The following is a 17120-nucleotide window of genomic DNA, read 5'->3' as shown; positions in this document are numbered from 1 at the left end:
ATTCATGATTTTATCTATTTGCATCATCTCCCTTTTCTTTTTGAGAAACCTGCCTAGAGGTTTGTCAATTTTGTTTATTTTTTCAAAAAACCAACTCTTGGTTTCGTTAATCTGCTCTACAGTTTTTTTAGATTCTATATTGTTTATTTCTGCTCTGATCTTTATTATTTCTCTTCTTCTGCTGAGTTTAGGCTCTCTTTGCTGTTCTGCTTCTATTTCCTTTAGGTGTGCTGTTAGATTTTGTATTTGGGATTTTTCTTGTTTCTTGAGATAGGCTTGGATTGCAATGTATTTTCCTCTCAGGACTGCCTTCGCTGCGTCCCAAAGCATTTGGATTGTTGTATTTTCATTTTTGTTTGTTTCCATATATTTTTTAATTTCTTCTCTAATTGCCTGGTTGACCCACTCATTCGTTAGTAGGGTGTTCTTTAACCTCCATGCTTTTGGAGGTTTTCCAGACTTTTTCATGTGGTTGATTTCAAGCTTCATAGCATTGTGGTCTGAAAGTATGCATGGTATAATTTCAATTCTTGTAAACTTATGAAGGGCTGTTTTGTGACCCAGTATATGATCTATCTTGGAGAATGTTCCATGTGCACTCGAGAAGAAAGTATATTCTGTTGCTTTGGGATGCAGAGTTCTAAATAGATCTGTCAAGTCCATCTGATCCAATGTCTCATTCAGGGCCCTTGTTTCTTTATTGACCGTGTGTCTAGATGATCTATCCATTTCTGTAAGTGGGGTGTTAAAGTCCCCTGCAATGACCACATTCTTATCAATAAGGTTGCTTATGTTTATGAGTAATTGTTTTATATATTTGGGGGCTCTGGTATTTGGCACATAGACATTTATAATTGTTAGCTCTTCCTGATGGATAGACCCTGTCACTATTATATAATGCCCTTCTTCATCTCTTGTTACAGCCTTTAATTTAAAGTCTAGTTTGTCTGATATAAGTATGGCTACTCCAGCTTTCTTCTGGCTTCCAGTAGCATGATAAATAGTTCTCCATCCCCTCACTCTCAATCTAAAGGTGTCCTCAGGTCTAAAATGAGTCTCTTGTAGACAGAAAATAGATGGGTCTTGTTTTTTTATCCATTCTGATACCCTATGTCTTTTGGTTGGCGCATTTAATCCATTTACATTCAGTGTTATTATAGAAAGATACGGGTTTAGAGTCATTGTGATGTCTGTATGTTTTATGTTGTAGTGATGTCTCTGGTACTTTGTCTCACAGGGTCCCCCTTAGGATCTCTTGTAGTACTGGTTTAGTGGTGACAAATTCCTTCAGTTTTTGTTTGTTTGGGAAGACCTTTATCTCTCCTTCTATTCTAAATGACAGACTTGCTGGATAAAGGATTCTCGGCTGCATATTTTTTCTGTTTAGCACACTGAAGATCTCGTGCCAATTCTTTCTGGCCTGCCAAGTTTCAAAAGAGAGATCAGTCACGAGTCTTATAGGTCTCCCTTTATATGTGAGGGCACATTTATCCCTTGCTGCTCATAATTTTCTCTTTATCCTTGTATTTTGCCAGTTTCACTATGATATGTCATGCAGAAGATCGATTCAAGTTACGTCTAAAGGGAGTTCTCTGTGCCTCTTGGATTTCAATGCCTTTTCCTTCCCCACTTCAGGGAAGTTCTCAGCTATTATTTCTTCAAGTACCCCTTCAGCACCTTTCCCTCTCTCTTCCTCCTCTGGATACCAATTATGCGTATATTATTTCTTTTTAGTGTATCACTTAGTTCTCTAATTTTCCCCTCATACTCCTGGATTTTTTTATCTCTCTTTCTCTCAGCTTCCTCTTTTTCCATAACTTTATCTTCTAGTTCACCTATTCTCTCCTCTGCCTCTTCAATCCGAGCTGTCGTCATTTCCATTTTGTTTTGCATTTCATTTAAAGCACTTTTCAGCTCCTCGTGACTGTTCCTTAGTCCCTTGATCTCTGTAGCAAGAGATTCTCTGCTGTCCTCTATACTGTTTTCCAGCCCAGCGATTAATTTTATGACTATTATTCTAAATTCACTTTCTGTTATATTATTTAAATCCTTTTTGATCAGTTCATTAGCTGTTGTTATTTCCTGGAGATTCTTCTGAGGGGAATTCTTCCGCTTGGTCATTTTGGATAGTCCCTGGCGTGGTGAGGACCTGCAGGGCACTTCCCCTGTGCTGTGGTGTATAACTGGAGTTGGTGGGCGGGGCCGCTGTCCGACCTGATGTGTGCCCCCAGCCCACCGCTGGGGCCACAGTCAGACTGGTGTGTGCCTTCTCTTCCCCTCTCCTAGGGGCGGGATTCACTGTGGGGTGGGGTGGCCCGTCTGGGCTACTTGCACACTGCCAGGCTTGTGATGCTGGGGATCTGGCGTATTAGCTGGGGTGGGTAGGCAAGGTGCACAGGGGCAGGAGGGGCAGGCTTAGCTCTCTTCTCCTTAGGTGATCCACTTCAGGAGGGGCCCTGTGGCAGCGAGAGGGAGTCAGATCCGCTGTCGGAGGTTTGGCTCCGCAGAAGCACAGAGTTGGGTGTTTGCGCAGAGCAAGCAAGTTCCCTGGCAGGAACTGGTTCCCTTTGGGATTTTGGCTGGGGGATGGGCGGGGGAGATGGCGCTGGCGAACGCCTTTGTTCCCCAACAAACTGAGCTCTGTCGTCTGGGGGCTCAGCAACTCTCCCTCCCTTTGTCCTCCAGCCTTCCCGCTTTCTGAGCAGAGCTGTTCACTTATGACCTCCTAGATGCTAAGTCCCGCTTGCTGTCGGAACACACTCGTCCGGCCCCTCCACTTTTGCAAGCCAGACTCGGGGGCTCTGCTTGGCCTGCAGGCCGCCCCTCCGCCGGCTCCCTCCCACCAGTCCATGGAGCGTGCACCGCCTCGCTGCCCTTCCTACCCTCTTCCTTGGGCCTCTCATGTGCACTTCGCTCCAGAGACTCCGTTCTGCTAATCCTCTGGCGGTTTTCTGGGTTATTTAGGCATGTGTAGGTGGAATCTAAGTGATCAGCAGGACGCACGGTGAGCCCAGCATCCTCCTGTGCCGCCATCTTCCCTCTCTCCTCCAAAAATAAATAAAAATTTAAAAAAAAAAGCTGTCAATTCAGGTCTGCTTCAATATTTGATTAGATTTATTTTTTGACTTACCTTTCGAGTTTTATGTTGTTACTTTAGATGATTTTAAATAAATCAAACTTTTCCTATTATATGACATAATTTTAGAGCCGTATTTTTCCAGGAACAAGATTTAGTTTCAAGATAGAACCAAAACCACATCTCAGATTTAGTTAATAGTTAAAGCATACATATATAAGGGGGAAAAGTAAAATTTCTAGTATCAATATCCTTGATTTTTTCTATTAAATTATTGCTTTTATACCACCCTATTAAAACATCTAGTTGAAACAATTTGGTATTTAAGGAATCTTACGTGTAATCTGAATTGCAGTGTTGTTGGGTTCTTTGTTTTTTTTTTTTTTTTTTTCCTAAATATGTCTTGGTACCTTGGGCACAAATAGTATCCTTATCTTATTACAGTATATCTTATTCTGTTTGGGCTACTACTCTGTTTGTGGCTACCCACCACAGATTGGGTGTCTTAAGCACCTAAACATATATTTCTCACACTTCTGGAGGCTAGAAATTCTGGGATCATGGTGCTGACAGATTCACTGTCTGGTGAGGGCCTGTCTCCTGATTCATGGTTGACTGTTTTCTTACTGTGTCCTAATACTGTAGCAGGGGTGAAAGCCTCTTTTATGAGGGCACCTCACAAAGGCCCACCTCCAACTACCATCACATTGGGAATTAGGTTTCAGCATATTACTTTTGTGGGAATACATTTAGTTTGTAGCACAGTATGTAATATATAACATTTTCTTTTGAATCCATGTCTTCTGTCCACTATAGATACAGTGACTATTCCACAGACCACAGACCTTCCTTCTTACCAGTATTTTATGTCCAAGCATCTTTTTTTGGTGTGCCCAGCATATCTTTATCCTAGACTTCATTTGTCAGTATATCTTAATTTGTAATATTCAAAGGAGTGCTCAGTGTCTATCAGTAGATGAATAAAGAAGATATGGTGTATACATACATTGGAATATTATTCAGTCATTAAAAAGAATGAAATCTTGCCATTTGCAGCAACATGGGTTAGATCTAGAGGGTATAGGCTAAGCAAAATAAGTCCTAGAAAGACAAATATCATGAGTTTACTCCTGTGGAATTTAAGAAACAAAGAAGCAGGAAAAAAAAAAAAAGACAAACCAGAAAACAGACTCCTAACTATAGAGAAGGTACATTGGAGGGAGTGTGAGTGAAATAGGTGATGGGGATTTTAAGAGTACACATCTTGATGAGTGCCAAGTAATACACAGAATTTTTGAATCACTATGTTAAATACCTGTAACTAATTTAACACTGTATGTTAACTATACCAGAATTAAAATGAAACACACACACACACACACACACACACACACACACACACACACAAAGGAGTGCTTAGAAAACGGGTAACAAAAGCAACTCATGCTCTCTTTACATCATTTTCTAGTTTCCAAGTAGTCATAATGGGTGTAAGACCAGTAGCCATCCATTTCAACAATTTCAGTGATACGGAAACAACTTTTTTCTGAAGTATTATCTAGTAGTTTATAAAATTTCTCTTGTGAGAACCTCCGACCCTCTAAGGAGAAAAGAGATCTACTTTAGAATTCTTAATTTTTAAATAGGAATGACTTGTTTAACTTCTGTTTTAAGTTTTCAGCCCATTCTTTTATACCTTACTAATGACATTGCATCTCTTTGAGCTCTCTTTCAACAGTTATTTTAACCAAGAACTCCAAAGTTTTGATATTGGTCAAAATTTTAACCAGAAATGGCCATTCTTTAAATTACTTTGTGTTGTGAAACTGAACTATTACAGTACTAGAATAATTGTAATTTGTGGTCCTTAGATATAGAAAAGTAACTTACTCTCACCAACTATTTCTCAGCCACATTTATCTCATGTATTAGGTGTTGGTTTCATGCTGTCATCTGAGAAATCAAGACGAGTCAATTGTCTTTGGCAGAAACCTGTATAAAGTACTGGGATTTTTTTCTTTGCTTGCTTGCTTGTTTTTTGTTTTCTTTCTCTTCTGGGTCAGTTCTGGCTCTTCACTGGAATTTCAATTTTTTTTACTTTCTGTATTTTCTGTAGATTCTTTTTTGAATAGAAATCATGACCTTGATACCTTGTCCTAATTCTGGTAAAGAATATGGAAACAGGTGCTAAGACAGAAGTAGGAAAGGAAAAGTAGCAAGATTAAAGATAGACTTTAGACTCTTTCCATTTTTTTTTTTTTTTTTTGGTGTATAGTCTTAATATTGAACTTCTTCTGAGTGTTTTGTTTTTACTTTTTAGGTAATGGGAATTGCAGTGATACTAGAGGTTTAGAAATTGCTATAAAGCAACGTGTTGATGATGCACTGACTTCAAAACTTCCAATGTTTTACTTGGTCAACAGACCTCATGTTAGTTTAGTACCTTCTGCATATCCACTTCAAACAAACTTGGAATATAAATCCCTGAGTCTGAATTGGGCACAGGGGGACATTTCTTTGGAGATTGTGGATGGCCTAAGTGGAAAGATCACTGAAAGGTTAGCATTTCTAATTTTTTTTAAAACCGCATATTAAGCAGGGCACTTGTGATGAGTACCGGGTATTATATGTAAGTGATGAATCACTAAATTGTATACCTAAAACTAATATTACACTGTGTCAACTAACTGGAATTTAAATAAAAATGAAAAAAAAGAAAAAGTAAATTGTAAGAGAAAATGCTGTATTTATTAGAAAAGAACATCTGTACATAAATCTGTACATAAAAAGAAAAACTGTACATACAGTTTAAACCTGTGTTGTTCAAGGATCAGCTGTATTTAGAAGTGCAAGTGTAAGGGGCCCAGAAGTTAAGCTTCACAGTAAATCTCCCTCTGTCTATGCTATAATAAAAACAAAGCCCCTCCCAAAAGCACATATAAGCAAAATAATACATTTTATTTATTTTTTTTTTCCAACGTTTATTTATTTGTGGGACAGAGAAACAGAGCATGAACGGGGGAGGGGCAGAGAGAGAGAGGGAGACACAGAATCAGAAACAGGCTCCAGGCTCTGAGCCATCAGCCCAGAGCCCGACGCGGGGTCGAACTCACGGACCACGAGATCGTGACCTGGCTGAAGTCGGACACTTAACCGACTGCGCCACCCAGGCGCCCCAAAATAATACATTTTAATACAGTTTTTAAAATTATTGTAACTTTTTTAGGTAAAAAATTTTAAATTATGAACAATAATGGTGTGTTATCATTGAGTGTGACTATACTAATTTAAGGAGAAAAAAACATTTTTTTTTTTTCTGATGAGAAAACAGACCTGGAGAAGTTCTATAACTTACTGAAATTACATAGTAAGTTGAATGGAGCCAGCATTTAAAATCAGTCTCCAGAACCTATATTTTTCTAAGTATCATTTCATGATTTTAAATACTTAAATTTTGGGGCGCCTGGGTGGCGCAGTCGGTTAAGCGTCCAACTTCAGCCAGGTCATGATCTCGCGGTCTGCGAGTTCGAGCCCCGCGTCGGGCTCTGGGCTGATGGCTCAGAGCCTGGAGCCTGTTTCCGATTCTGTGTCTCCCTCTCTCTCTCTGCCCCTCCCCCGTTCATGCTCTGTCTCTCTCTGTCCCAAAAATAAATAAATGTTGAAAAAAAAATTTTTTTAAATACTTAAATTTTTTTTAAACATTTATTCATTTTTGAGAGACAGCATGAGCGGGAGAGCGGCAGAGAGAGAGAGGGAGACACAGAATCCGAAGCAGGCTCCAGACTCTGAGCTGTTAGCATAGAGCCCAACCCAAGGCTCAAACTCATGAATTGTGAGATCATGATCTAAGCTGAAGTCAGATGCTTAACCAACTGAGCCACCCAGGCACACCTCATTTCATGATTTTAATTAGCACTGGAATCATATAATGTGTTTGTATTAAAAATTCATTTTCTCTTACTGAAGCTGAATTTCTGGATCTAAGGCTCAAGAATCTGTATATTTAATATGTGTTTTCAAGTATTACCTACTTACACTTAATTTTTTATTTTTTTACTTTTTATTTTTGAGAGCGAGAGAGACAGAGCATGAGCCAGGGAGAGCAGAGAGAGAGAGGGAGACACAGAATCCAAACTAGGCTCCAGGCTCTGAGCTTGTCCACATAGAGCCCTACACGGGGCTTGAATTCACGAACCACAAGATCATGACCTGAACTGAAGTCGGATGCTGAACCGACTGAGCCACTCAGGCGCGCCTATTACTTACTTACACTTAAATGTGAGAACTAACATACTATGTTATACTACCTTCTTGTAATAACCCTGTAGATTAGGTTGTATTGTTGCTCTTTTACAGGTAAACTGTCAAGTAGGTTAAATACCTTGTTTAAAGTCATCCAAATAGTAAGTGACACAGCTGGGATTCTGATCTGGACATTGTATTTCCAAAGCCCTTGTCTTTAGACACTATGCCTTTAGACATTTCTTTGTAACATCCCTGCCGCTGATTGTCAAGCAAAGCTAAAACCCTTCTTTTCGTGTGACCATAGGTTTATACTGAAGTAATGAATAATGTTAAAAGTTTAAATGCTTAATCTTGCTTTCTTTGTGAAAGATGGATTTAAATCAAGACCACATACAAATATTTCTTGGTATGAACTCAGTCAAGCATTCTGTTGATTACTTCAGCTAATGTGAATTAAACTATTGCTTTGCATCATCAAAAAGTAATATCACTGTTAATTATGAACAAACTATACACATAAAAACAAAACAAATCTTTGATAAAAGACATTTAAAAATCTTTTACTGAAAACAGAAAATAATGCAACATGACTAAAATCAATAAATATAAAATGAGCCTAATTCTTTTATTGTAGCTAAATCCTTGCCAGGTGATTACAAATGGAGAGAGCAGATGTGATCTAAATATTAGACAAAGTATAGTTCAACCTCAAAGCATTACGTAAGGCAAAGGATACTTTATCATTGAAAGGTATAATTTACAAGGAAGACAAAAACAGTTAATGGATACCTATGCAACAAATAACATAGTATCAAGGTTCATATAGCAGAAGTTACAGAAAAGGAGGAAAAATTAAGATCCACCACTAGTTGAGACCATAATTGACCTCTTTCATTAGCAAATAGACAATAAGCAAGGATATAGTGGTTTTTAATAACAAAAAGATAGATTTGCTTAACTTATGAAACTTTGCACCATAAAAATGTAAAATATACCTACTTTTCAAGAACTTGTAGAATATTGAAAAAAATTCATCCTATGTTAGGCCACAAAGAAAATTTCAAATTCTAAAAGAAGCAATGTGTAGATAGCATTTGTAATATAGTAAATCTATAAATACTAAAATCAGGATACTAGAAATTTATTGGGAAAAATACTCTTAACTTTTGGCTCAAAGAGGAAATGTAAAATGAAACTTCAGAATATTTAGAATACAAGGATATTGAAAGCATTTCATGTAAGAACTTGTAGGATATAGCTAAAGCAAAGCTGAATAGAAAATCAGTACTTTAAATGCTTATATCAACAAATAATGGAAATCAAGCAGAATGAAAAAAATCAATAAAAGAAATGTAAATTAAAGAGCTAGAGCACAAACAAGTTGTAAGTAATCATAAAAAGCTGATTCTGGTAAATGTCACTTATTAATCTCATTTAACAAAAAGGGAGTAATTAACAAAAATAGAAGATTGAAAGAATCCTAAAAAACTTCTTTGGTCAACCATGTAAATATATTTGAAAATCTTGTGAAATGCATACATTTCTAGGAAAAAATTATTTCTATAACTGGTACAGAAGAGGGAAAAATCTAAACACTGTTTTCGTAATAAAAGTTATCAAGAAGATGCCCTAACTGTTCTCAAAGAAGGCACCATTCTGCAGTGGTTCAGAGGAATTTTTTAAATCTTAAATAGTAGACATTTCCAGTGCTATCTAAAGATAGAAAACTTCAAAATCCTTTTATGAAGCAGGTATACCACTGTACTTAAATAGGATAGAAGATTGATGCCCTCCCCTCACAAAAGTTACAGGCTAAACTTTCTTTTTTATATGAGCAAGATTTATGTATAAAATATTAGGAAGCAGAATGTAGTAGTATAGTAAAAATATATATATATACTTTATACAGCAATACCAATTGGTATTTTTTCTAGGAATTTGAGGATAGTACTAACATAATAGAAATAATACCACATTAGAAATTCTTATTAAAATAATTTGTCGTAATAATTGATCTAGGGAAATACCCCAAATATTCCTCTCTATAAATTCTAAGAAGGCACATAATACAGATATTCAACTATCTAGATAAAGATAATAAAAAAGGAATATTTTGATACTTTTGTTAAAGATAAAATGTGTCTTTATTAGAAGTATCATCATGATTGATGAGGAAATCTCAGAAGCATTTCCACTAACATCCAGAACAAGACATTATTGTTTACTGTTACTGCTATTTAATCTTTTACTGAAAGCATTTGGACAAGAGAAAGAAGTGAGAGGCTATAAAATATTGAAAAGAAGGAGGTAAAATTACCTTTATTTGCATATGGTATCATTTATACCTGAAAAGCTGAAGAATCATTGGAAAAAACTACAACAAAAGGTTATCTTGGTGAAAATATTAATAAAGATATCACACAACAGATTTCATACACCAGAGGGTACGTTAACTACTGCTGTATATAAACTACCTCAAAACGTGGTTAAAACTACCTCAAAACTTAAAATAACCAGTTATTACTGCTCACAAGTTTTTAGGTCACCTGAGCTGGATTTGGTTAGACTCCCTCATTCGTCTGGAGTTAGCTCTAGGTCAATTGAAAGTCAATTTGGCTGATCTTAGAGGGATGACGGGAATCTGGTCCATATGTTATCTCAACCTCTTGTAGATTAGTCCCAGCTGGCTCATTTGGCAGAGGATTCCCTAGAGAATGAGAACACAAACCTATGAGGCCCAGGCTCAGAACTGACACATCATCTATTCTGTTCAAAATAAGTCACAAAGCTAGGCCAATTCAAGGGGAGGAGAAATTAACCACAGTTATTGAGAGGAGAATTTGAAAAGTCACATTATAAAGAGCATGAACACAGGGAGGAAGAAAGGATTTGGGCAATTTTTGTAATCACAAGAACAGCTAATGTGAGAAGATACAACGAAGAGAGAGTTACAATAGCAAAAACTTTCATAGTCTGTGGACCCGCTTTTATTAGAAACAAAAAATATATCTACATGCACGTATGCAAATATGGGAGGTCATGAGAAGGGGTGTAGATATTTTACTTTTTAGTGAGTTAAATTTACATACAGTGAAATGCACTGCACAGTTTCATGATTTTTGATATATGTATATACCTGTGTAACCATCACTCCAAAGTGCAGGACATTTTCATCAGTTCCAGAAAATATTTCTCTGCTTTTTTCCAGTCAATTCTGGTAAAACCGTTGTTTTAATTTGGATCAAAATAGATTAATTTTGCTTCAAACAATAAAATGCTCCAATGTCCATCTTCTTTAATTTTTAATGCAACACTATAGTGACTAAAACTGCAATTTAATAAAAGAAATAAGCTTCAGAAAATAATTAAGTATTTAGAACAATTTTCATGTAAACTGCATTGTACATAACTGAGAAAAATATTTGTAGATTCTGTGTTGATTTTACTCTCTACAGTGTCAACATATATCCTTGAATAATGATGAATGTTTCATTCCTTCCTACTTTAGTTCCCCATTTAAAAGTGGTGTGTCAATGGCAAGTCGGCTTTGTAAGGCTGCAATGTTAAGTCGATTTAACCTGCTTGCCAAAGAAGCTAAAAAAGAAGATTTACTTGAAGCTAGTACATACCATGCAGCAAAGGTAAGTCCTTCAAGGAATGAAAATGATTATAGAAATCAAATTTAAGACAACAAAAATGTAATTTGATGATGATACACAGCAGAAGTTGGTTGAATAGTACCTGACTATAAAGTATTGCCATGTACTGGTAAAATTCATTTTTAAATGACTATGCCAGAAATTGGATGTGTAAATGAGTGTTGCCAGTTAAAGTAGTGACCTTAGTTGGTAGGTACATACTTTGATGATATCAGTCAAAACCTGCTTTCATATCCAGAGAAACAAAATGGTAATGAATTTTTTTCTGTAGGTGTTAACTGTGTTAACTTTAGAGGTTACGTATTTTAAAATAATACATTAAAATACCCATATAAATTAATTTTCCTATTTCAAAGTTGTGAAATAGCTTTAATTTCAGCATGTGACTTGGACCTGATTAGGTTGGTGATTCACAGAGCCTTTTTCTCTCTTTAAAAATATTCTGTTTTTAGTATTACAAATGTAACGTATAGAGAATTTGCCAATTTTTTTAAATACAAAGGAAAAATACTACTTGTAATCATTCCTACTTGTCAAATTATAATGTTCTTAATCTTTTATAAGATTAAGAGCTATTGCATGTTATAAGCACATTATTTCAGTTTTTGTCACCTGTGTCATGCATATATATATATATATGTGTGTGTGTGTGTATATATATATATATTTACATAAATTTTAAAATATTAAGTTCATACTGGATGTTTTTGAATCTGCTTTTTTCATTCGGAATAGTCTGACATGAACCATGTTATCATAATATGACATACCCATCACATTAAGTTTAATAACATCAAGTTATTAAATACAGATTGTTTCTGATGGCCTAATTCAGTTAATAATCTAGTATTGTATGAAAGTCCCTTAATTTCACCAATATCTTAATGCTCACACTATAAATCCCCACCTGTGAAACAAATTATAATAACTACAGATTTGTGGGTATGTATACACATTTTTAAGTATAAAGTCTTATCTACACAATTTTTGGGTTTGGTGGCAAGAAGAAATTGCAGATCATTTTTATAAAAGAAAGTATGAAACGGGACAAAATTCTCAAAAAACCACCTTTCACAACTCTGGGAATTGAAGACAGAAAAACAGCAGAAAGTGTATATTCTTGAAAAACTGCTAGAACTTTGGATAAGAATAACAGGAGTTTGTGGTGCCTTCACCCAGAGCTGTTCCTCTTCTTTTTCCCTCCCCTCTGCTAGCTTGAATGGCAAAACCCGTAGTTTTTACTATAGGGAGGATGCCACTGGAAGTAGTAGATTTGCTACTTAAGAGTGGACTTGATTTGGTGCAGGGGGTGAAAATTTGAGGCTTTTTCAGCTAAAAGTGACAAACCTAGTAACAAACAGATGAGAAAAATCAACAATTTTTCTGGCCCAAGATTGCAGTCCTGTTTGGGGCAAGTGATGCACCAACTAGTAACTTAATAGGTAGGCTTTGGAAATGAAAGAGTCATAGAAGAGCTGAGATAAATTCTCCATATATCCTTGGCTGAATGAGAAACTACACTTGTGCAGGGAAGATCCCAGAGAACCCAGTAAAGAGTGAAAGTGTAAAAGAGAACTGGCTATGGCATTAAATTCAGTAGTCCCTCCTTATGCATGGGGGATACTTCCAGTAACTCCAGTGGACGCCTAAAACGGCAGATAGTACTGAACCCTATATATACTGTTGTTTTCTTATACATACATACCTGTGACAAAGTGTTTTATAAATTAGGCACAATAAGAGATTAACAACAATAATATTAAATAGAACAATTATAATATACTGTAATAAAGGTTGTGTGGTCTCTTTCTCAAAATATTTTATTGTGCTGTACTCACCTTTCTTTTTCTTGTGAAATGATAAAATGCTTATGTGATGAAATGAAGTAAGGTGAATGATGTAGGCATTGTGACATAGCATGAAGGCTACTACTGACCTCCTGATACCTCAGAAGGAGGATCATCTGCTTCCGGAATGCGGTTAACTACGGGTAACTGAAACCAGGGAAAGCAAAACCATGGATAAGGTGGGGGGAACTGTGGACATAATCTCTCTCTCTCTCTCTCTCTCTCTCTCACACACACACACACACACACACACACAAATTGATCAGAAGAATGTAGATGCCTTGTAGGTTTAAGGTGTTTGAGCAGTATCAACTGAAATCATTTGTTTATCATTAAGTTATGTAGATAGAGGGTAAGCATTCAGAAGCCAGGCTAAAACACAAATATAAGAATAAAAAAACTTGGGAGAGATAGCAGCAGTTGCACACCATGGAGCAAACAGATGTCACAATTTAAGCAAGGTAAATTAAAAAAAAAACTTTAGAAAAACTAAAACTATATCCAGATTTGCTACAATATATTATTTAAAAAGTTTAAGTTTAAGCCAAAAGTTCTGGGATATGTAAAAAAAACACAAAAGTGAAACCTATACTCAGGAAAAAATAACAGTCCATAGAAACTGATTTTGTTGAGTTTAGCAAATGTTGAGTATAGCAAAGTTCAAAGTAGCTATTATAAATATGTTTGGAGAATTAATGGAAAATATAAGTGTATTAATAAATAGTCAATCTCAGTGGAGAAATAGAAATGATAAAACAACAAATAAAAATTCCAGAATTGAAATAATATGTAATAAATGAAAAATTATTTAGATAGGCTCAACAGTACATTTGAGATGACAGATAAAAATCAATAAACTTTGAAGATAATAGAAAGTTTTTTTGAAAGAATGAAAACAAATGGAAGAATGAAAAACAACATCAGAGATCTGTGGAAAAATATTAAGCTCACCAACATATGTGTATTAGGAATCTCAGAGGGAAAGAAATAAAAAGGGCTGGGAAAAATGTTTGAAGAAATAATTACTGAAAAAATCCCCAAACTGGATGAAAAACTTTAACAGATCCAGGAAACTCAGCAGACTCCCAAGAAAGGAAAAACTATTTTAAAAGATCCATGCCCTCTAAATCCAACCATAAGTCAGAGAAAGACAAATATCATATGATTTCACTCATATGTGGAATTTATGAAGCAAGACAAATGAACAAAATAAAAAGACAGACTCTTAAATATAGAGAACAAACCAATGGTTGCCAGAGAAAAGGTGGGTGGGGATGGGTCGAAAAAGTAAGGGGATTAAGATTTATCTAATGATGAACACTGAGTAATGTATAGAATTGTTGAATCACTATATTGCACACCTGAAACTAATATAACACTGTAATTGGAATTTTAAAAATAAAATTTTAAAAAAGATTCATATCTAGACGTCATATTCAGACTGCTTAAGACGAAGACAGAGAAAATCTTGAAAACCGCAAAAGAAAAAAGTTGCCAACCAAAGAGCAGTACATCTAAAGGCTGATTCCTCATTAGCAACAATGGAGGCCAACCTAAAATAACCAGAACAGTCTTGAATAAGAATAGAGTTTGACAGTTCACACTTCCTGATTTCAAAGCTTACCAGAAAGTCACAGTAATCAAGACACTGTAATACTGGCATAAGGATAAACATATAGATCAATAGGATATAATTGATAGTTGAGAAATAAATCCTGGCATTTATGGTCAGTTGATTTTTAACAAGAGCACTAAGATAATTCAGTGGGAAAAAAATCGTCTTTTTGGCAAATAGTCTTGGGACAACTTGAAATCTACATGGAAAAGAATGAACTTGGACCTCTACCTCACACTATATACAAAAATTAACTCAAAATGGATGATCTATGTAAGAGTTAAAACTACAAAACTCTTAGGAGAAAACATAGAAGAAAATATGTGTATTCTTAAGTTAGAGAAAGGTTTCTTAGATCTACCAAAAATATCCATAAGAGAAAAAATTTGTATTTTAGACTTTATTATAATAACAACTTTTGCATTTCAAGAATTATTAAGAAAATGAAAGGGCAAGCTACATACTAGCAGAAAATATTTGTGAATTATATACCTGATAAGGGACTTGTGTCTACAATATACAAAGAAGCCTTGTGACTCAATAATAGATGACTCCTCTATAAAATGACCAATTTTTATAGACATTTCTATAAAGAAGATAAACAAATGGCCAATAAGAATATGAAAAGATGTTCAGCATCATTAATCATTAGGTAAATGTAAATGAAAACCACGGTGGTTTGCTGCTTTACATATACTAGGATATATCTATAGTAAAAAAGACACTAATTAGCAAGTGTTGGCAAGGATGTGAAGAAATTGGAATCATCACACATTGCTGGTAGGAATGTAAAATGCAGCTCCTTTGGGAAATAATTTAACAGTTCCTCAAAAAGTTAAATACAGAGTTAGCATGTAGCCCAGGAATTCCCCACCTAGATATATGCGTAAGAGAATTGAAAACATATATTCACAGAAAAACGTGTATATGAATGTTCATAGCAGCAGTGTTCATAATGTACAAAAGGTGGAAACAACCCAAATGTTCATCAGCTGATGAATGGATAAACAAAATGTGGCATATCTCTTTAATAATCCATAAGCAACATGGATCAATCTTGAAAACATGATATTAAATGAAAGAAGCCAGACACAAAGGCCACAGATAATATGATTCCATTTATATGAAAATAGTCAAATTCATAGAGACAGTGGATTAGTGGGTGGGGAGGAGAGAATAAGGATTGACTACTAATGGGTATAGGATTCCTCTTTAGAGTGATGAAAAATCTCTGGAATCTGTGGTAATGGTTGTACAACTTCGTGAATGTACTGAAAGTCATTGAAACATACACTTTAAAAGAGTGAGTTTTATGATACATGAATTACATCTTAAAGCTGTTAGAAAAGAAATAATGGAGACCAGAATGCAGTGAAATGCAGTGAAAAGTGCTGAAAGAAAAACCTAGCAACCAAGAATTCTATAGAATTACAGCAAAATAATTCTTCAAAAATAAAAGCTATGGCATTTATAATTATATAACAATTGTATGTGTTAGTAACAACAGAACTCCAAAACATATAAGCAAAAGCTGACAGTATTGAAAGGTGAAATAGATAATTCTACAATTATAGTAGGAGATTTTAATATTACTGCTTTAGCAGTTGATAGAACAACTAGACAAAAATAAGACTATGTAGAAGGCTTAAATAAGAGTGCCAACCAAACTGTCCCATACAAAACACTCTACACAATGGTAGAATATATGTTCTTTTTAAGTACACATGGGACATTATCTAGTATAGGCAACAAAGCAAGTCTCAATAAGTTTAAAAGGATTAAAATCATGCAAAGTATGTTCTTACCACTTTGGAATTAAATTAGAGATCAACAATGGAATGAAATCTTAGAAGTATACATTTGAGAATTATAACAACTTCTGAATAATCCAGGAGTCAAAGAAATTATAAGGAAAGTTAAATATCTTGAACTGGATGAAAATACAACATAATAAAATGTATGGAATATAAATCAAAGAAGTGGTTAGAAATTTATAGTTTAAACACTTACATTAGAAAGGAAGAGAATTGTAAAAAAAAAATGTTATTTGAGCTTCCACCTTGAGAAATTAGAAGAAGAGCAAATTAAAAGTAGGAGGGAGGAAATAATATAGTATGGAAATCAGAGAAATAGAAAACAAAAAAACAGAAAAACTCTGAAATCAAATGTTGGTACATTGAAAAAAATTGACATTGATAATCCTTTACAGTAACTAATAAGAGAGAACACAAGTGATCAAAATTTGTAATGAAAGAAAGGTCATCACTATAGACCACAAAGAGCTAAAATAATTGTAAGGGAATATCATGAACAAACTTTTGTCAAAAAATTAGACAGATTAGATGAACACATTCCTAGAAAGACAAAAACTATAAAACTTGACTAAAGAGAATATCCAAATTGAACTAAAGAAGTTGAGTTATTAAAATTGTTTTCCTAAGAAGAGAGACAAACCAAGAAATAGACTCTTATAGAGAACAAACTGATTGTCACCAAAGGAGTTGGAGTGAGGGATGGTTAAATAGGTGGTGGGGATTAGGGAGTGCACCTGTCTCCATGAGCACTTGGTGATGTATGGAATTGTTGAATTGCTATATCGTACACCTGAAACTAATATAAAACACTGTATATTAATTGGAATTAAGATAAAAACTAAAAAAAAATTTTTTTCCCTAAAG

At 35.0% G+C, this 17120-nt stretch overlaps 1 protein-coding gene across 1 annotated transcript in view; it reads left to right on the top strand.

Annotated features, from left to right (window-relative positions):
• Positions 1-17120, top strand: part of ADAD1 (adenosine deaminase domain containing 1) — a 116512-nt gene that overhangs the window by 36978 nt on the left and 62414 nt on the right. Inside the window, exons 7-8 of the mRNA XM_040486477.1 lie at positions 5376-5634; positions 10830-10962. Of these exons, the coding sequence (XP_040342411.1) occupies positions 5376-5634; positions 10830-10962 (392 nt within the window). The remainder of the gene's footprint in view (positions 1-5375; positions 5635-10829; positions 10963-17120) is intronic.

Source organism: Herpailurus yagouaroundi, unplaced genomic scaffold (genome assembly GCF_014898765.1).
Source record: "Herpailurus yagouaroundi ecotype Mexico unplaced genomic scaffold, PumYag 28, whole genome shotgun sequence".
Lineage (NCBI taxonomy): Eukaryota > Metazoa > Chordata > Mammalia > Carnivora > Felidae > Herpailurus > Herpailurus yagouaroundi.
Note: the sequence above shows the minus strand (reverse complement) of the source record. Positions and strands in the feature narration are given on the sequence as shown.